Below are 22,447 nucleotides of genomic sequence, written 5' to 3' on the forward strand. Positions count from 1 at the left end.
TTTTTAGCCCAATCAAAAAATTATATAAATCGAAAATCTGGGTCTTCTATGAAAATCACAGCTTACATCCGATAAAACAAAAGTAGGAGTTAACCATGACTGGTAGGTCACATCGGCGGTTCAGACACTAGTCGGTTCGCTCAGATTTTACTATTTTCCTTCTTTCTTCCATTCCAACTCTTAGAACCCCAATAGAGTGATTCCCACTTCATTTCCCACGCATTCTAAGCCTCATCTACTTGATGGTACTATGGATCTAAGACAACAATAAGATTAAGGGAAAGAAATCATATCTTTACTTGGAAAACCCTAAATCCTGGAATCCTCTTCCCAAACTCAAATGCCACTTCAATAACCTCCAAATCTTTGTTTCCCTTCTCAAATACTTCAAGGAAATCACACAATGGCTTCATTATCCTCTAGATTTAAATATATACAAAGAGGGTTTCATCAAATCTCAAGATTATGGTGTTACTTACCTCAAAATGAAGATCTCAAGTCACCGGACACTATTCTGGCGATGGAAAGGTAAGATGCAGCTCCGGAATCCAAGAGCTAAGCCTCTTTCCTCTTCTTTCTCTCCTTCTTCATCTTTTCTCCCTCTTCTTTACTCCTCTCACCCACTTTGCTAAAAATCATAAATGAGGGAGAGAGTGTTATAAAAGCTATTTATACCCTAGCGTTATGAATATCTTCTAAGGTCCATTTGGTTTTGTCCATTTATGGATCAAAACGCATTAAGTCACGTTTTCGGCGAGGTAACTAACATCATCGGGCATACATGACCACATTACGACGAGCAGACTGAGACACACATGCTCATCCAAGCCGGACATGCTGGGGTCCACAAAACCCCAACAGGTGGGTGACACTAGTGGGTCTCACACCTACCAGTGACACCCAATAGTTGGCCAAACAAGCCAATCTTGCTGTATTTTGGGTAAAAACAAAGTCTTAATGTGTACTTCACTCTTGCCACGTGTTATGGACCAAGTTCCTATTATTAAAATAGGATAATGTATCTTTCCTATCCATACATGGCCTTGTGATATATGTAAAGGCACGGCTTCGGTGTGCAGATCATCTTGGGTACCGGCTCAATCTATCTTGGCCTGCTTTAATTCGGATGGAGCTGGAGAAGGACGCCCTTATGGGTCCTCATTATAGATTTTTTTAGTATTCGTTCCTGTTTCCAGGTTGTGCTCCCTTTGTTTCTCCCCTGCTGATGGCAATGTCGAAGGTGGGGTAGTAGCTTCGGAAGCGTCTCCTATTTGAGTGGCATTTTGGCATTGTATCATTTTCCATTTTTTTATTCTTAATATATATTTCTGATTTCTAGCGAGAGTTTGGATCCATATGTTCACCTGGATGTACGTATGAGAATCCAACTTCCGTACCTTTTACTCAGTTCATTTTGGTTCGATTTTGATTTTAAAAACTAGAATATTTCCCCGATTTGGTTCAATTTTGTTTTGAATAATTAAAACCGTTGAACATATCCAAATTCCGAATGACCTATTTTTGAACCAAATAAGGGATCAAGTAAAATTGTATTGTTTTTAATATTTCAATCAATGTGGGTAACAAATTATATTCATCTTTTATGTTTGGAAAAAGTTTGGTGAAGGGTTTTTTCATTTTTTCGGGTGACAATGTAAAAAATTGGCCCAAACATCTTTTTTTTTTTTTTTTTTGGTAGAAGGCCCAAACATCCAAATAGGATCTAAAGTGAATATAAAACCAAATATAAATCAAAAGCAAAATCAATCGATTGATTTTGATTTTAAAAATGTGTCTATTCTCTGTTTGATTTGAGTTTCATATTTTCAGCCCGTTTGATTTTTTTTCTCCTGTTTCTGTGTCTAGAAACAGTGGAAACGGTTTTGCCGTTTCTGCTCTAAAAAACAAATTTTGGAATTGCAAAAAGGTGTTTGATGTTTCTGTTTCCCGAAATGTTTTCAACAATGTAGTCAAGTTCAAGACATGAGTGAAGACACGACGTTGTAGGAATACAACTCACGAGTGAAGGCATGATGTTGGAGTTGCAGGTATGCTTCATGGAGATGAGTTTCAGAAAGATGAAGGCAATTTGAAATTGTGAGCTTCGCACAACCAAGTTAGAATCGCCGCATTTGGATAGCGAGAGAGTTTCAACAATGGGTTGGGGTTTGGATAGGCCGAGTAAAGTAGGGGTGTCAATCGGTCGGTCCGGCTCGGTTTCGGTCAGGGCTGAGTCGGTTTCGGTGTGGGAAAGTTGAAACCGAAACCGAACCAATAAGGAAATTCCAGTTTTGGTTCGATTTGGGTTTCGGTGCAGTTTGGTTTCGGTTTGTCTTCGGTTTCTTAAATCGATTTGTAACCGGGTTGGTTTTGGTTTTTGGTCTAATTTGGATTCGACTTTCCATACAAATGTATACAAAACTATGCAAATTTTGATTTTTTTTTTTTTTATGAATTTTGGAGTGTTTCGGTTTCTTACCGGTTTGGTTTCAGTTTCGGTCCGGGTTTTGAGCCGGTTTCAGTTTGGTTTCGGGTTCATCCGGTTTCTGGTGCGGTTCGGTTTGGTTTTGGGGTTGCAATACTCCAAACCGAACCGAACCAATAAGGCTTCAGTTCGATTCGGTCCGTATTGTTATCGGTTCGGTCTGGCCGGTTTTACCGGTTTGGTTTAGGAATTGACACCCCTAGAGTAAAGTATCGGGTTTTTCACAATTTTTTTTGCTCCCACTTGTTTTTAGAAACAGATAAACAAGTCTAATTTGTTTCTCTATTTCTGTTTCCAGACACAAAAGTAGGCATAAATTTCTATTTCTGTTTCCGAAAACAAGTGAAATGAAACAGAAAAATCAAACGGTTTTTGAGATATTTTTCCATTTTTGAGCACTGAAAAATGAAAAAAACTTTTCTGGAAACAAAATCAAATGAGCCTTTTTGTATCTTGAACTAAACCAAATCAATTGACTCCCTTCCCATATATAATAAGGGGTAGAAATTTAAGAATTTAGATGGGTGTCCCCGGTCAAACGGTTACTTAGTCCGGCAGACCCTTGAGCTCTCGTGACACAATGTTCGGCTGGGAACTGGTCAGCCACAACTACTTCGACCGGAAACCCTGTAAGGGCTATGCACAAGTGGGATCTTTTAAGAAGTTATCAAATTAGAGCATGTCTTCTAAATCAAAAACTACCTAATCAAGTTAAGTCTTTGGTACTAACAGATCAAATTTAGGTCTTTTGGATTGGGTGTCCTAAATGTCCAAATGTGAAAATACCTTGCACAGGATTTTAAAAGAAATGCAAATTAAAATATAGAAAATCCTAAGCCTAGAAATGTTTACTAATATGGTTCTTGATGAGTATACCTCTCAAGCTCATGATCCACACTATTGTGCGAAACGTTTTCAACAACTTGGACTTACACAAGCTAATGAATATATTGATTGGAGATTGGCTTTTCCTTCACCTACGGTGAAAAAAGAACCTCTTAATTCATCATTTTGGGTGACTAGATAGGATTTTCGGAATAGTACCCAGGGCATTTCAGACTTCATAAATTCGGGGAAGCAATTATGATATCTTAGTAATAGGATTCTCATCAGCCATGATGAAAGAGAAATTTTCTCTATTCATTATATTCCATGGTATAGTGGGTCCTGTTGATAACAATGACATTGTTGGTCCTTTCCAGGTTCAGGTACTATCACTATGCTAAACCAAACCCTATTCACTCAAGAGGTTAGCATTTTTTTTTTTTTTTTTTTTTGGGGTGGGGTTGGTGGGGAGGTGGTAAAGCTTAGAATTATCTTTCCACCATATATTTGATATAAATGCCCATGTGATATCCTATCCAGTCCATCAGTCCATGGCATGATTAATAGGGCGCAGAGTAAGGAAAATCAACTGACAGAAATATATAGAATGCGCTTTGATTGGCTATTCAGAGTTTAGGTTTGGGTTGTTTTAATATAAAAGATTCCAAAACCGACAATTCCATTGCATAAAATCCACAATAACATTAATGCATGCATGATGTAAGAAGTCACCCGTGACTAATATGTTGATGTGGGCCTGAGGTCAATACCTGAGTCATTGGAATAGTTTTCATAGAGGCTGAACATCCATTCTCAATATTAGTAGTAAGTAGTTGCAATAGCAAGAAGAGGAGATTTCAGGCGGCATGAAAGTCCAGGAGCTTCCGTATCATCTAAAGCGTCTCCATTTGCTCCATTAGGCAATGCCCAATCAAATTTGTGCAGAAGATTGGCTAATGCAAGTTCAACTACAGCACTGGCGAAGTGGGTTCCAGGGCATCCCCTTCTACCTGCCCCAAACGGGATCAGTTGGAAATCATGGCCCTTGAAATCAATAGAACTAGTATCATTACAGAACCTCTTTGGTTTAAACTCTTCTGGATCATCCCATGATGCAGGATCCCTTCCAATTGCCCAGGCATTGATGATCACTGTTGTCTTGGCTGGAATGTCATACCCTTTTATTTTGGCATCTTAAGTTGATTCACGTGGAATCAATAGAGGGCCTGGAGGATGAAGGCGTAGTGTCTCCTTGATCACTGCTTTCAAATAGTGCATTTCTTCTATATCATCCTCTATAATATATGCCCTACCAGTCGCAGATGCTACCCTTCTTATCTCCTTTTGGACTTCGTTCATGACTTCTGGATGCTTTAATAGCCTTGCCATTGTCCATTCTAGGAGTGCGCATGTGGTCTCAGTTCCAGCAGAAAACATGTCCTGCAAAAAATGATATAAGACATTCAAAGTAAATAGAAACATTTTATAGTTAAGGAATATGAAATTAAATTGTAAGGAAATCCGTTCATATGAGATGCATCGTAGGGTTTTCCCCTTGTATTTTTGAATGTCCAATGCTCTTTTCTTGCATTAGATGGAGATGGCTCAATGGTATATTAAGATGCATCCAAGGTCTCAATATTTTGAGTATAAAATAAATGTTGAAGATGCATCCAAGGGCTCAATGGTATATTAAGATGCATCGTAGGGTTTTCCCCTTCATTCTGTTCAAAAACTTTCAGCGCAATCTAATCTGCCATGTGATAAGTATGCACCCAAAAGGACTTATACTTGTGAACTTTCAGATCAGAAAACCTTCTCCCTAGTAACAAATCAAAAACTTTCATTTAGATGCGTCCCAAGATGGCACCAACAGAAAAAAAAAAAAAACAAAGTGGTGTGCTAATGCTCAAAACTTGATGGTCCAAGGATGCAGGGATAGCTTTGCATCTCTTGCATCACTGAATGAGATCTTCGGCTAAAATATATTACTTACCATTATAATGCCTTTGAGGTGGTCTCTCCCAAGGGTGATTTCAGCAGTCTCATCCTGTTGTACCCTAAGAAGGAAGTCCACAAAATCTTGGCCACCACCATCTGCATCATTGTGATCACCATTCTTTTTTCTCTTTCCATGGATGTGGTCTTCAATTACCTGGTCAAGAAAAGAATCTATCTCCGCAAAATTTTTCTCCACTCTCTTCTCCAACCCAATTACATAATTCACCCAACCAAGCCATGTTATGAAGTCCCCTACATTAAAAACTCCTAGCAAATACCCAAATTCGTCCATCATCTTTTTAAACCTCTTACCACCACCTTCTTCCCCACCATATTTCTTCCCTAAAGCCACTCTACATGTTATGTCATTTGTTAGAGATAAGAGCACCTCACTTAAATCTACCAAAGCTGAAAATGAAGGCAAAGATGAACAAGAATTTTGGATATTTTTGATCATCGCTTTCGTCTCCTCTTCCCTAACTGGCTGGAATGATTGAACACTCTTCATACTTAGAAGCTGAAGAACACAAATTTTGCGTACTTGTCTCCAATACTCACCATAAGGCGCGAAGCCAATATCCTTGTGATTATACAATAGTCTCCTAGCGAAGCTCGAATCCGGTCTGCTCGAGAAGATGAGGTCATGGGTTTTCAAGATTTCACGAGCTGCATCAGGTGATGAAACCACTAGAGTTGGTTTGCTACCAAAGTGAAGCAGCATGAGAGGGCCATGGCTTTGAGCCAAGGAATGGAGTCCACGGTGTGGCAAGGAGCCTAATTGATGGAGGTTTCCTATAATTGGGAGCTTCCATGGGGAAGGTGGCGGGTTGTTTCCCTTCTTAGTACCTACTGATCTATTATTATTCCTGATGAACAAGAACACAAATAGGAGAAGAAAGCAAAGAAGCAAGGAGAAGGGATGAAGTAAGCATAGTTGGCCAATAGGATAATGGAAGAGTAGCTCCATTATCTTGAGGTGACTCCAGGCAATATGATAACGGAAGAGTAGCTCCAATCATAATATATGGATGAAACGCTTCTGGACCGGTTCAGCTCAAAGAGTCTTAATTATCTTTCTTGCCGGCCATGTCTGTTTTTTGGACCACATATTCCGACCCCTCATCCTCTAGTTTCTTTCCCATTTATAAGATCACATGCAACAAAGAGGCTTGTCCTTGAAAGGCACTTGGAGTTTTCCAATCATTCCAGTTTGGTTCTGTGGCTCTCCTTGGAGACCCTCAAATCAAAAGAACAAAAGAATTGAAACTTGTCCTTGAAAGGCACTTGGAGTTTTCCAATCATTTAAGTCTGGTTCTGTGGCTCTCCTTGGAGACCCTCAAATCAAAAGAACAAAAGAATTGAAGTGATACATGATGTCTGGAAAATCACGTGGGATTATATATTCTAACCAACTATTCGTGGCTTGTCACTCCTGCATTGATGGACTCCATGAGAAATATCATAGGCCTTCCCCTAGAAAATGAATGGAACTTTTTTGTATTAGAAGTATCATCATTTTTCCAAATTTATTACTTTTGTAGTACCAGAAAGATTCTTATCCCATTGTATAAGTATATCCATTAGTACTGTAGTATACAATTGTGGAGCAAGCTGATCAAAGGTTGGGCAAGATAAAGGCGATCAAGGCGTCGAAGGGGGCATTTCTCTTTAGTCTTACATCGATTAGGGGAAGAAGCTGGAATAGTTGACAACCTTTAATATCCTTTCAATAGTCACAATACGTTTTAAAGTCATGAGGCCCATGAGTCAAAGTGCATTATAGAACATATCATAGGTAGTGGAGGTGGTACAAATATGGTTTTTGGAATCATGATCAGATCCTCCGTATCAGGAAATCCATATAAATATTATCGACGCCGAACTTGATCTTTGCCAATCCCATATCAGTGGAAAGTTACGGGCTAGGGGTAAAATAGTCAAAAAAAATCCAATTTTTATAAAAAATCAGAAGCAAAATTGTTCGAGACATGTCAATTTGTTCTGATTCGTATCGGTTTGTTCTATTTGGAGTATTAGTATCGTATAGGCTTTCTCAATTTGGAGAAAGTTCTATATTCAAAATTGATTATGCTTTTACGGCAACACTCATTCCATATGAGGAGGAAAGAGATATAAAATATGAAAGACAACTTTACTTTTCTGCAATAGGGAACCTTATGCATGCGATGACTTGCACCCGTCCAAACATTGCTTATAAATGTTGGGCAGATATGTTAAAAACGTTAAATGGATCACTAGAAGGCAATAAAAAAAGTGATGAAAGTGACTATATGCTTACTCAATAAAGATCTGATCATTAGGAGATTATCAGATGTTCTGACATTGATTAATGGATGTCTTGATAGTAGAGTCCATTCTGCAAAGTATATTTAAAAAATAATTAATAATAATAATAAATATTAAAATTATTAAGTTACTCTCGAATTCTTGACTCGTTTTGAAGAATGACTCGCTCCGATATATTTTGGTGGCCACCTGAATGGAAAGTTTTCTGAGATCTGTGGTGGAAGCAGAGGGGTTGGGCCGATAAGCTCAAGCCTGGAGCCCAACACTGATCTCGTATGGGGTCTATGCCCTCGTAGTACAATTTGACCCGATCGACCATGACCGGATAGATCGACCCGCGACTTGGAGGAGTATATAATGTACTATTGTCTTGTCGAGCAAGTCATTAATATTTGAGGGTGTTTTCGAGCTAGGGTTCAGTGAGTTTTCTCCCCGCTGTTTGGGTGTAATCTCTCTTCTACATAGTGAAATATATTCTTCTTCGCTCGAGGACGTAGCACACCACATCGGTGTGTGAACCTCATTAAATCTCTATTCATTGTGCAGATCTATCTGTGTTAATGTTCGTATTAGTTGGTGTTTGCCTTAACAAACGGGTATTAGAGCTTTTGGTTACTTTGATCATTCTATTCATAGTTTATACATCAACGAAATACGATATTGATAAGTTCGACGACAACATCAGCTTTAGTCTGTGGCAAGTTCAAATGATAGTTGTTCTTACACAGCAGGAGTTGAAGAAAACCCTAATTGGGAAGACGAAAAAACCTATAACTATGTCCAATAATGATTGGAATAAGATGGATGATAAAATCCTTTTTGTTATTCAATTATGCCTCTTGAATAAAGTTCTACAAGAAGTTCTCTCAAAGAAGACGGATTCAAAGTAGAGAATATCTATCTCACCAAATCCCTCACTAATAGGCTGAGATTGAAGCAGCAATTGTATACTCTTTATATGGGTGAAGGTATTTTCATTAAATCCCACATATCTGAGTTTAATTCTATTATTACTGATTTGCAAATGATAGATATAAAAATAGACGATGAAGATTTGACCCTATTATTGTTATGTTCTCTATCTCCATTATATAAGATTTTTAGGGATACCATGATTTATGATAGAGAGACAATCTCTGTTGAGGATATCATAACTAATCTACTAAGCAAGTAGAAGATTGATGATGAGTTGACATCAACCAATAAATCTGAGGGTGTTAGTTTGATAGCTAGAGGGAGACCAAATGAAAAGGATTCAGATGGTGACAAAAAGAATGCTAGATTGAAATCTAAGCACAAGAATTTAACTTGCAATTACTATAAGAAAAATTAGCATGAAATACTATAAGTTTTTAAATAAACAGAAAGCAAGCGGTGGTGCCCAAAATCAACAGAAGAAAGATGATTCTGCAGAAGCTAGTATTGTCGAAGATAAGAGTGAGTCTGATATACTTTTGGTACTAATGACAGAGTCAGATCACAGGATGAATGGATTCTTAACTCTAGTTGTTCCTACCACATGTGTCCCAATCATGAATGGTTCTTCACATACATATCAGTTCAAGGTGGAGTTGTATTGATGGGAAATAATGCCTCCTGTAGGACTGTTAGAATGGAAACGATTAAGATCAAGATGCATGATGGCATTGTCAAAACCTTGTCTAATGTCAGGCATGTTCCTTATTTGAAGAAGAATCGCATTAATTTGGGCACTCTTTATTCAAATGGGTGCAAATATACAGCTAAAGGTGGAGTCATGAAGATCAGTAGGGGTGTTCGCTTGCTGACGAAAGGAATTAAAGTTGACAGTTTGTATGTATTGCAGGATACTACAGTCATTTGCTCTGTTGCAGCAGCTTCAACATCTATCTCTAAATCAAATGTCACAAATTTATGGCACATTAGGTTAGACCATATGAGTGAAAAAAGGATAGCATCCTTAAGTCAAAGGAGTTTGTTGTCTAGTCAGAGTACATGAAAAATGGAGTTCTGTGAGAATTGTGTGTTTGGAAAGTAGAGGAGGAAAGTCAATTTTAGTACTGCTACTCACAAGACCAATGGAACTTTTGATTATATTCATTCAGACCTATGGGGGCCCTCTAAGGTAGCTTCAAAGGGGCCTATTGCAAGGTATTTACTTACTTTCACTGATAATTTCTCTAGGAATGTTTAGGCCTATTTTTTGAAGCACAAAAATCAAGTGTTTGTCACTTTCAAACAATGGAAGAATTTACTTGAGAAGTTGCAGAATGGAGTGGCAGAGCATATGAATAGAACCTTGTTAGAAGAGAAAAGGTGTATGTTATCAAATGCAAGATTGAATAAGGAGTTTTGGGCAAAAGTAGTTAACATAACAACCTTGTTGGTGAATCGATCTCCTTGCACAGCTATTGAGTGTAAAACTCCGGAGGAAGTCTGGTCAAGTAAGTCTGTAGACTACTCCAATTTAAAAGTATTTGGATATTCTGCTTATGCATATGTGAACAAAGGGAAGTTGGAACATAGGGCCAAGAAATACATTTTTCTTGGATATAAATCTAGAGTGAAAGGATATAGGTAGTGATACCCTAGTCCAAAGTCTTCAAAATTTCTTATTAGCAGAGATGTTACTTTTGATGAATCTGTTATGTTGCATCTTAAGAAAAAAGCTCATGTTCATTGTGATGAAGGTCAAGAAAAATTCCAGAAAGAATGTTGAGTTTGAAGTTGGTGGTTCATTTTCAAACAAAGCACAATCTACTTTAGTTCAGGTGTCTATTTTTACTGAAGGAGATGATGCTCAAGAAAATAAAAAAGAAGAGTGGTACAGCATTACTAGGGATAGATCAAGGAGGAATATTAGACAACCACAAAAGTATGGGCATACTGAAATTATTGCTTATGCATTATCTATTGTATATACAATTAAAAATAATGAGCCTGTAACATATTCTGAAGTTGTTACTTCAGTTGATTCTACAAAATGGTTGGTTTTCATGAATGAGGAGATGGAATCTCTTCACTCACTTCCTTAGCAGCTTCATCATTCAAATTTATCAATCTAATTTAGAGAAAGAACGAAATATGAGGGAGTGTTCATCTTCAATGAATTCCAGTTTGTTCACATGTATGTATGTATGTGAAAAGAGAGAGAGAGAGAGAGAGAGAGAGAGAGAGAGAGAGAGAGAGAAATGCTTAAGGACCTTGGCCAAAGTTCTTAGGAGGTTGTTTGTTTGACTCTCCTCGCATCGAATGCATGACATCATGTAATCCCCCTCGCCTCCTTTTCCCTTTCCCTTTCTCTTGGAGTCGGGACGGCATCCTTTAGCAGCCAATGAAATTAAAATCTAGAAGGATACTTTTGAAGATCAAAAAAGGGAGAGGGATAGGTATGCCGCCGATATCAAGTATGCTAGTGGATAGCACCAATAGGAACACATGATGGAGTATCATTCAGGAAGGATATGAGGGTCATTTCAGAAAAATGGAAGAGAGAGATAGACACAATGGGTGCTAGCATAATTAATATCGGCGACATACTCAACCTTTTTCCATAAAAAAATTTAGAAAGATATCTGTGAATAAAAAGGTGAATTATTCTATCTCATTGACTACCAGTAAGAATTGCAGCCGGATAGCAACCAAATTTTTTCATCATTAGTGACCTAGGTCCTCGATAGGAATGAGGAAAAAACAATAATGATGGAAAAAAGAAAGAAATCCTAAAGCCTGGCCCACAAGGTTCTTATGGGTGGACGAAAATAAATTTAAAGAGATCCTAAAGCCTGGTTCGGGCAACCCAAACTGCACCTTGATGCTCCAATCCACATGACCTTTTATTAAGTAGGAAACAGGGTTCTCAACACCATATGTAGAGAGGAATCTCTAATACTTTATTAGATGATTTTCTTAACTAATCTCACATTCAAATAGCTATAGTTACGGTACCTTTTAGATTGGCCACGTGAAATTTTGTGGACCATGTCAATTTATCAGAAAAGAGTAGGTGTGTTAGCGGTATATCCTCCCTTGTGTCTATCTTTTTCCTCCTTCCCTTGGAAAGGTCTTCTCTACTATACTTCTCTTATCCCATCCAATACCTCCCATTGGTTGAGCCGCTAACTCCAAGGGAACTAGTGGCTTACCTAACATCCTCCATCAATTTATTTATGGTACATGGATATAAAAGATTTTTTTTTTTTTTTAATGACACAATGTGCTGAATTTGCCCATTTATAAATCAGGGCAATGATATAGAAGACTGCATCAATGATCTATGATGGAATGATTTCATATATAGAGGGTAGTGACATCATTTCATATGACAAAAAGAGAAATAGAGAGAGGATTACAATTGAATTCAATTATATAGCCAATCATGTATAGAATCTATTTCTGTCTGATCGTAAATTATTCTATTTGATGCCCATCCACCGCTCCCCTCTCTAATTTCCTTATCGCTCCTTACTAGAGGATTAAGAGCCCGTTAAGTATTGTTTCTGTTCCAGAAACGCCGTTTCGTGTCAAAAACGAAAATTTCAGTTTCTGTGTCAAAATGCAGTTTTTAAACGAAAAAATGGTGTTTCAAAATTTTAGATTTTTATCGGGAATGATATTTTTTTTTTTTTGTAAAATGGAACGAAACTGGGAAGACAAACTCCAAAATGGAGTTCCGTCCAATCTCCTTTTTTCATTTTTTTTTTTTTTCACTTTTTGTTCCAAAAAAACAGAAACAGATCATAAGTGCACCAAACAGAAGATTCCATTTTTTCATTCCAATAGAACGAAAACACTCTAAAAACGTTTTTTTAGAACGATACCAAATGGAGCCTAAGATCATCAATGCTCAAAATCAAGGTGCTAGCTGCTAATCAATCAGGATCGGTCGGACTTAGTGGGCCTCTTGGCTTACAACTTGAACTGCCTATTTAAGGAATTAGTCAAGTTTCAGGCTCGGTCGAGTTTTGAACTTTAACCAAGCTTCTACTAACCAGGCTAATCGATCACCACTAAAGCCTTAAAAGGGCTTTAATTGTCTTATATTTTAGAAATTTTAATATATTTGCTAAATCATCAATAATTTAGAAAAAAAAAATTACACTTAATTACGTTCTATAATTGATAAAAATATCAATATATAAATTTTTTTATGGAAAATAAATGTATTAAAAAAAGGGGAGGGAGATTACAACCCAAAAAGGGCATAAGCCCCTAAAATGATAGAAAATCCCACATGGGGTAGAAGACAAGAGCTAAGAAGCCCAATCAACTCAAAATCCAAAGCCCACATGGAGTAAAAGACCAAAGGAGTAAAGCCCACACAACTCAAACTCCAAAGCCCACATGAGGTTAAAGACCAGAGGAGATAAGTCCACACAACTCAAAACTCCAAAGCCCACATGGGCTTAAACAAATGGCCAATAAGCCCATTACAAAGAAGCGCAATCAGTTCAATTTCAAGTGGGCTTCATTTTTTTTTTTTTTCCCCTAAAGATAATTGAATTGAAAAATCAGAACAAAGAGTACATCAAAAGAAAACCAAAATACAACACTAATTTAACCTCCACCTTCGGCATTGCCATCAGCAGGGGAACAAGCAACAACCTAACAAAATCTGTAATATGGTCTACCCATCTCATCCCATTGCTAATTTCAAGCAGGCTTCTACCAAACCCTAAAACTTTTCTCAACACTTCAACTTCTTGCCACCAAGAAGAGAATCGGATCACCGCCAACAAGAAGATAGCCACAATGGAGGGGCGTTGGCTTTGTAAATTAAAATGGAAGAACAAATTTATGTCATGATATGTGGTCCTGAATGTATACTTTATTCTACCAAAAAAAAATCAAAATATACCACATAAATGGTCAAGTCAAGTTGGACTTGTACACGTGTCGGTCCAATCGGGCGCCTGTCGAGCTTATGGCATACACCATGAACTACCTATTTACAAACGTGCCTAGCCAATCCAAGCCAAACCATAAACATGTCAAGCTCAATCAAGCCTATCAGATCGGACCTAAAATTGACACGCCTACTCAAAACAGTCTTAAACATGCCCTTAAGGTGACATATTGCTGCTCACTAGGAAAGTTGAACTTGTTCATATAGAATTCTATACACTACATGTGATTGCGACAGCCTAGATAGTCCATATAGGCATTATCATATTCATTCATCTCTTTGTGTGTCAAGTGAAAAAATTAATACCTGGAGCATGAGATTCCTGTCATAATATATGCAGTCTTACCCTCATTTTGAAAAGAGGTTATTTCCAGACATAAATCCCTGGACATCCTCATCTCTTAATCTGTCCAAGTATTGATCCAAAATCCCTCTATAGAGAATTCTAAATTTGTTTATACAAATTAAACCCGGCCAGGTCCAGCTTGCATTGATAATGTTGAATAAGTAGAGGACTCTAGTCAGTCAATCGCCTAACAATCTAAGGTTAGGAAGTAACGCAGGGTTATTTCCTTTGCACTGTCTTTTAGATATGCAGCTTATGTGACACTTTATACGTATATTACTCTCTTCTCTCTCCTGGATACTGTCATACTCAAAAACTTTTGCAATTAGTATCAAAAATCGGATAAATATACCATTTACATCATAGCCGTAAGCATGGTTTTAAGTATCTCCGATACCGATATCGATACGATACCCTCCGATATGTATCTTAAATTTAGCCGACCGATACAATACACATCGATACGATACATGAAATTTTTAAAATCCTTTCATATCGATATATATCCTACAATACATACCGATATGCATCAATACACCATCAATAAACATCGATAAGATACGATATGCCTCGATACGAGTATGAAAATTATAAAATTGAGGTAAAATGTATGTTTCGGTATGTATTGGTACATATCGGTATGTATAGATCGGTACGTATCGGTATATATTGGCACGTATTGGTGAGTATCGATATATATCGGTATGTATCGGTGAGTATCAATACGTATCGGTGAGTATCGGTATGTATCGATCAGTACGCATCGGTCATATAATGACCAAGATGGATAATTTTTCAGAAAAACACGATTTTTTGAAGGGTTTTTGTTCCAAGGTTGCTGTCAGCCATATTTCTCTCTAACTAAAGTGGAAATCAAAGTTGGGAATAAGGATTTTACATTTATGGGACAACTACAAACCTTGAATTCTTAGTACGATACCCTCAATTTAGTGTTTATGCATAATACATGTTATCAATAGCTTTTTTTAACAAAATCTTTATGTAAAAGTGTTTAAAAAAATGTTTCATATCCATTTATGTGTGTATCTTTAGCGTATCTTAGTGTATCTCTGATACGATACGATACTCTCCGATACGTATCTTAATTTTGGCCGACCGATACGACGACCGATACCGATACTTTAATCCTTGGCCGTAAGATCCAAATGAATGACACTTTTTTTCTTGAAGGATTGGTCTTGATTTAATCATTAATAACATTGTCACAATGGCTCTATTTGATTGCATGAAAAATTGAAGAGAATGTAAGTAAAATTTTTTTAAATCTATAATAGAAATGTTTTATAATTATTATCTAACATGATTATATAAATTACTTAAATTTTCTATCATATTTAATAATAATACTTTTTAGATGTTATTTTTTCTTTTCAAATCCAATTTTAAATACAAAGTGAAATAAAATTTAATAATCAAATATGGAATAATTTAGAGTTAATGACAAAGTATAGAATCATGTAAGAATAATGATTACAAAATTTTTTAATTAACATTCACTTCCCATCCCTTTAATCATCCTTAAAACCAAACGGATCCGAAAGAAGAGATAAAAATTATGACATTGATATTAGCTAATGTCAACCTCATATTTTGAATACTGAGAATACACTTATTGTAAAAGTCAAATTTGACGGTAGACAATTTCTTGGTGAGAATTCACTTGTTACACGGCAAAACCCTTTCATGGAAATATAAATGACACTTTCATTATTACAACATCATCATGGGTCAAAATTTTCTATTGATTTTGAGGCTCTCATTAGTTCCCAAGTGAATACCACATAAAAAGAGTTTGTTACAGTAAAAAAGATTTAGATTTTCTTCTCCGTAGGCTGCAGATATAGATATTTGATTCCATAATTGAATTATGGAAGAGTAAAAAGTTATGGTAACTCTCACTCCTCTATTGTAGGTTGGAAATATTCTTTCTTTGATTCAATTAAAGGGTTAGATTAGGGGTGCAATAGGGCCAGGTTGGGCCGAGCTTCTTAAAATCCTAACCCAACCCTGAGTCCCCTTGACTAGGCTCAGGCCCGCCCTGACCCTAACTTAGAGCCGTAAAATTTTAACCAAGGCCCAACTCTTCAGGGTTCAGTCCAACCCTTATGCACCCTGATTGACCTTGACCCTAACCCTGGTTTTCCATCAAGGACTGGGTATATCCTGACCCTGACCTGAGAAAATATGAAATAACTAAAAATTATAAAGATTCATAATTAAGAGGAGATAAAAAAAAACAAAAAAAAAAAAAAAAAAAAAACAAAAAGTTACAAATTACTTGTCATGAGGAGAACATCCTAAAGCAAACATTCAAACAATATAAATAACTCTGACTATTATGGTAAACAAAGAGGATATTATCCTAAGCAAATAATCCAAAAAATTTCAATTATTTATCATGATAAACAAAGAGGCCATCCTAATAAGGCAAACAATCCGAAGATCTCAAAACTCTTATCATGTTAAACAAAGATAACATTCTAAGAAAACGAAAAATCCAAAGTCAACATTAGTGGCAAAAATCATGGCCGGGTCAAGCCAAAAGTCAAGGTAAAATTATCAGGGCTAGGTTCAGGGCGGGTTAGGAGGGCCAAAGACATCAACCCTTACCCGCCCTGACCCTGATTCAGGGTCAGAAATTTCAGGGTCAGGCCAGCCTTCAAGGCCAAAATTTTCGGATCTATACTTGTTCGGGATTAGGGCGGGTTCAGACCGTCATGGCCAAACTTGCACCCCTAGGTTAGACCATGTCAAGGAAGAGATTTTCTCGTCACAATGGATTAAAAGAAAATGGGGCCTAAGTAAAATATTTTTTTCTAATTTTATTTTTACATGACTTTGGACTAGAAGTAAACCGAGTGTAATTATAAAAGGAAAAGAGAGAGAGAGAGAGGGAACGCATTCTTATTTCCACTTTTAAATTGTATTCTCTCTTAAGTGAACCACTGCTAATGGGATTCAATTCTAATATTTATGAGTTTAATTACTAGAGATGGTTTGCTTCTACACGGGAAGACTACTGTGTCTATGCCAATTCAAAAAACGATACAAACGCTCTCATTGTTGAGTTACTTAGAACACTCTATCCATCTTCATCTATTTTGAAAAAAAGGGAAAAGCTGAGCACGCTAGTGTTATACCCAACATTATATCTGTCTCACCTTTCTCCGAGAAAAGTCCTCCTGCCCCTCCAATGGTTGAGCAGCAACTAGTTCCAGGGAAGCTAACAATATGCCTGACCTCCTCCCTTTAGCAAATGAACCATTATAAAAGAATTTTCATATTGGTCAACATCTCTTAAAGTGTCAAACATTTTTTTTTTTTTTTTTGTTCTCTTAGTATAATAAAATTTTGTGAGAAAAAAAATACTATCCAATAATATTACGTACGCTGAGACACATGGGAAAGTAGAATTGAGACATGAGCATCTTTTCACATCTAATTCCATTTCCCTATCTGTTTAGGCATACACAACTTAATTTTAGTCAATATGTCTCAAAATGATCATCACTATTAGTGGCTGTTTTTCATCGTGATTTGATTGTAACATGGTGTTGCCTATTGTGTGGGCTCTCAAGTTCCCTTGGGTCATCGCAGAGAAAGAACTTTTTTTTTTTTTTTTTGTGTGTGTGTGTGAATGGTCTTTGCGATATTGCACCCTTAAGAACACGTTTTTATGACTACCCATTCCAGTGAATTGAAAGGTCTAAATAAATGTCTTTGTGTCCACTATACATGATTCTTGATTAGCTCGATCATGCCCAGGTGAAGTGAACACCATTATTATGTAAAATTGAAAAATGAAATTTACGACTAATATTGATTAATATATGTGGATGCTTTCTATAACAAAAAAAATTAGAAAAAATTTTGGAGCCACATAGGATTGTGTAACAAGTCAATTACTCATTTATCGTTTATCGGAAAAATAATAAAAACAAAAGTGGTTTTCTATCTAGAAATGCGACCTATGCAAATGCTCCATTTGTCCATTTCTCTATTTAAACCTTGGAACTAGTATTAATTAATAATGGGTTAGTCCGATTTGGATTCATATCATTCATATTTCGTAATCAATTCGAAAACAAAAACACTAGTTAATTAAGCCCAAAGAAAGAATTTTCTAGAGCATAGATCAATGCTCAAAACATTATCAAATCTGTCCTCGAGTGATACACTGCCACTCACTAGAGAATTTTCTAGGCTCATCTCTTTGCGTGTCAAGTATTGTACCAAAATCCCTTTATATAGAATTCTCAGTTTATAATGATCTAGCCCGGGTTCAGCTTGCATTGATAAGGTTGAATATAAGTACATAGACGACTAGTCAATCGGTCTCCTAACAAAGGCCAATCTAGGTTGTGCCCTAATGGTTGGCACTTCTCCCTGCGGACAGTAGTGTTCAGGGACATTATCAATGGATCAAGTTTCCTGCCACATCCAAAGTCACAGATCGTTATGTACTTTTTTTTTTTTTTGGTTATAAATCAATAAAAATATTTATTAAAATAAAAAATGAAAGAATACAAGAATTGACTAATAGGCCAAAATAAAAACATAAAGATGAAGAAACCGATCCATCTTTGACATTATGATCAGCAGAACAAATCCTGACACACAAGATAGCACTCGCCAAACATATTAGTGTAACTCCCTTCTCTCCCCTAGTCACTATCACTATCAAACACGAATAGTTTCTTGATAGCAAATGGGATTAAAAAAAAAAAAAACCCTCATATCATAGTCGGAAAATCTATATGCCTATATGAATGACACTTTTTTAAGATTAATAGTGATTAACCAGTTATCATCAAAGAAAAAAATTCATTATAACATTGATATTAATGGATGTAAACCTCATAGTCTTTAAAAAAAAAAAAAAAAAAAAAATGCCTTTTATTTTATGGAGGTCGAGTTTGATGGCTGACGATTTCTTGATGATGGTATAGATTACATTTAGCAAAACATTTTTTTAATGAAAATATAAATGGCACTTCCAACACCTCTAGTGTCAGTGTAGCTCAAAAGATGAATCAACACAATTCGAAGTGTTTTTTTTTTTTTGCGTATTCTTGATGAACAGACGTTTATATATAAATTTGAAGGTTTATTCGGAAGTAAGAAGCCCCTTTGACATCTCTCATCTTGAAAAAACTCGATGTGAAAACACAGAGACAAAGGGTTGAACTTTGAATAGAAAAAAAGAATGGAATTGCAAGGTCCCAAATGAATTGGCTTATTCGAAATTCTATGGATTCTTGAATTAGCTCTCATTAGTTCCCAATAGCTTTAGCCGGAAAAAAAAAAAAAAAAAAATTAGTTCCCAAGTGAATATATACCATGTAAAAAGAGTGTATTAAGGTTGTGTTTGGTAGCCAAGAGAAGAAAAGAAAAGAAAAGAAAAGAAAAAATGTACAAAAATTGTAGTTTTTTCCTTGGGTTAACAATTTTTCTTTATACTAGGTATATCTTCATCCATGAGAAGATTCTCCTTTTGAAATTCAAAATTCTCCTTGGGAATTGTGAAATTTTCTTTTGCTCCCTCAAAAATTTCCTTGTCAAAAACACAAGAAAACATGAGAAAATATGAAAACATAATAAGACGAAAAATGAATGATTATACAATGATTTCCTATGTGTCTATATCTCTCTTAAAGTTCAATTTTTTTCTTTTCTTTTCTTTTCTTCTCTTTGTAACCAAACATACATACTAGATATAGAATTTCTTGTATGTGTGTCACCGAAGTTATTTGATGCTTTTTTTTTTTTTTTTTTTTGATTTAATCAAACAAAAGGAGATAGGCAATTCGAGCTTTACAGCAGTTACAAAAGTGGCGGTGGTTAGTTTACCGTTTACCAATGTTGCTTCAGCAAAGGAAGCAAAGTGGTTTACCTAGTCTATGTGAGGTAGAACCCTACATAAGACATTGTTCATTGATCTATATACATTAGAAAGTTAGGAGCTAAACTGAGAGGCCACAAAAAGTTATGCAGGTCAAAAGAGAGAAGTTTGATTATCTCTGAGTTGGTCCAAATTTCAGTCACATTCCATCCATGGTTTGTTGTTGATTGTACTCCAAGCAGTAGAGCCCTGGCGCCTCTTTCAAAAAGGGTTTCCTGTTAGTAAACAATCCATTATTAGTAGCAGTTTTCTATTTTCTTGTAGAAAGCCTTCAACCCAACTTATAATATTTTCTTTCTGGTTGTATGCTAGGGTACAAATTAATATACTCTCATTCTATGGTAATGGGTTGGCAGTTGTGATTTGGTCTATGTGATTGGAGTCCCCAGATGCATTGGGATGGGTTGGTAGGATACATTGATGCATATGGTTCCTATGATGAGATAGCCATTGTGAGGTCGGTCCTAGGATTTTATATGGGTTTAATTTTCCTTTTCTAAAAATTATGTTATTCTTATGATCCCAGATATAGTACCAAAAGATAATAAACTGAAAGAAGAAATGATCCTTGTCCTGTAGAGACAAACTGTTGGATCTGAAAAAATACACGATAAGAAGTTGGATAGAGGGAACCTATAGGGCCGTAGCATTCAAACCCAAGAGTTACAGAAGACGCAGGTATTCTCCATAGGGACCCATTTGCCCAATGCATCCCATGTTGACAATCCGTCAAGGGCAAGTCTCCAGAAAAATAGTTCAAATTTGGGATGACTTTGGATTTTCCAGAAGAAACGCCATCAATGTGAGCATAGAAATGAGCAAGGGCACCTGTTGGAAAATCCAATATTATTAGTAAATGTCCCATTATTTAGAAACTTTGCAGCCAACTTAGCGGTTAGGACAACCGATTTTGAAAGTTTGCATTTCCACTGATCTTCCTGCTCCCTAATAGGTATAGAGGTAATAGAAAAAACAACATGCATAGGTGAAAATGAAATAAGAAGATTTGTATTCCAATTGTTGTTGAGGAGGAGGTTTCTTACCTTTTTGTTCCTTCAGAATTTAGGAATGGAGGAAAAAGCAGTACCCCAAATTCCTTTCATTGGAGTGACCCATGGTTCCCATTCAATGTCAGTTTGTTGACCATTATCAATGATTTTGGTGTACCATTGGAGTATGTCAGGGAGGACCAATGTAAGACTGTTCCAAGGCCACGATCATTTTTTCTTGATGGTTGTAGGGTGAAATAAACTTCTATTGGAGAAGTATTTACTTTTCAAAATTCTAGCCCATAAAGAATTAGGTTCAGTCATTAGTCTCCAGCCAAAGTTTATAGATAAGGGTTCTATTTTGAATTTCAGAAGACTTAATCCCTAGACCACCACAAGTTTTTGGTTGGCAGATGTTCTTTCCAGCCAATAAGGTGAAGTTTATTGCGGTCGAATCATCCCCATTCCAAAATCTTGCATAGATAGAGTCTAGTCTTGTCCATATTTTTCTTGGCAAAAGGAAGGTCGACATGAGGTAAGATGGAACTGAGGCGAGGGTTGATTGGTTCAACACAGTCCTTCCGGCAAAGGCAAGGGATTTGATGCTTTTTTTTTTTTTTTTTAGGTGTAGAAACTAAAAAATATCAATTAGAAGAAAAGAATAGCATTCATATTAATTAAACATAGTTTGTCAGATTTAACCTGCTAACTTAGATAGTGGGCCAAACAAACACACTTCCTTCTACAAATTTTTACTAACTCTAAAAATGTAATATTTTAAGATAAGTATAATAAATCCAACAAAAAAGTAAGAGTCTCCAAGGCCAGCAGTCCTGATCTTGTTCATATAGCGTAACAATTTTCTCGCAATCAGTCCAGATGACGACAAACCGTTCGTATTTGTTGCACTCCTGCAATAATGTCTCTAACCTCTGATTCTTGTGCACTCCTGTGAAAGGCAAGCGATTTGATGCTTTTAATATTGTTTTTTTTTTTTTTAGGTGTGGAAACTAAAAAATATCAATTAGAAGAAAAGAATAGCATTCATATTAATTAAACATAGTTTGTCAGATTTAACCTTCTAGGTTAGATAGTGGGCCAAACAAACACACTTCCTTCTACAAATTTTTACTAACTCTAAAAATGTAATATTTTAAGATAAGTATAATAAATCCAACAAAAAAGCAAGAGTCTCCAAGGCCAGCAGTCCTGATCTTGTTCATATAGCGTAACAATTTTCTCGCAATCAGTCCAGACGACGACAAACCGTTCGTATTTTGTCGCACTCCTACAATAATGTCTCTAACCTCTGATTCTTGTGCACTCCTGTGAAAACCATTTTGAACAAAGGTATCAACAATGTTACTATTATGAAAAAAATTACTGTTGCTCATCCTGCTTTATGGGTGTCAGCTAAGAAATGTTCATCTATTACAATGATAGTGGATATGCTTGGAATAAGCTTTAGGTAAACAAGCCATGGGATAATGGGTTCATTGTCATGGATAGGGCTAAGTTTGACTTGGCAATCTTTAGCCTGTGAGGGGGCTAGTTTGAGCTCATTAATCCATATGTTGTTCTGAGATATGATCAATAATGAATTGAGCAAATTACCTTGTTTCACTTTGTGATTTCGGGCAGACCATACAAAGTAGCAGGTTATTGCAAAAATTGAAACTAAGAAGTT

The 22,447-nt window shown here is 36.3% G+C and overlaps 1 protein-coding gene and 1 long non-coding RNA gene across 2 annotated transcripts; both read right to left on the bottom strand.

Moving 5' to 3' along the window:
• On the bottom strand, positions 1-2,271 carry LOC122088042. Its single transcript, XR_006142957.1, has 2 exons — positions 480-2,271; positions 1-385 (listed from the first exon to the last, which is right to left on the bottom strand). It is a non-coding gene; the product is annotated as an uncharacterized LOC122088042 (long non-coding RNA).
• A 1,701-nt stretch (positions 2,272-3,972) lies between these two features.
• LOC122088074 (cytochrome P450 736A117-like) lies at positions 3,973-6,358 on the bottom strand. The gene is given in 2 exon segments (XM_042657216.1): positions 3,973-4,750; positions 5,307-6,358. Coding segments are annotated over 2 exon segments (1,593 nt in total). The 5' UTR covers positions 6,279-6,358; the 3' UTR covers positions 3,973-4,129.
• Between the last annotated feature and the right edge of the window lie 16,089 nt (positions 6,359-22,447).

The sequence above is a fragment of the Macadamia integrifolia genome, chromosome 9, assembly GCF_013358625.1.
Source record: "Macadamia integrifolia cultivar HAES 741 chromosome 9, SCU_Mint_v3, whole genome shotgun sequence".
Taxonomy (NCBI): domain Eukaryota; kingdom Viridiplantae; phylum Streptophyta; class Magnoliopsida; order Proteales; family Proteaceae; genus Macadamia; species Macadamia integrifolia.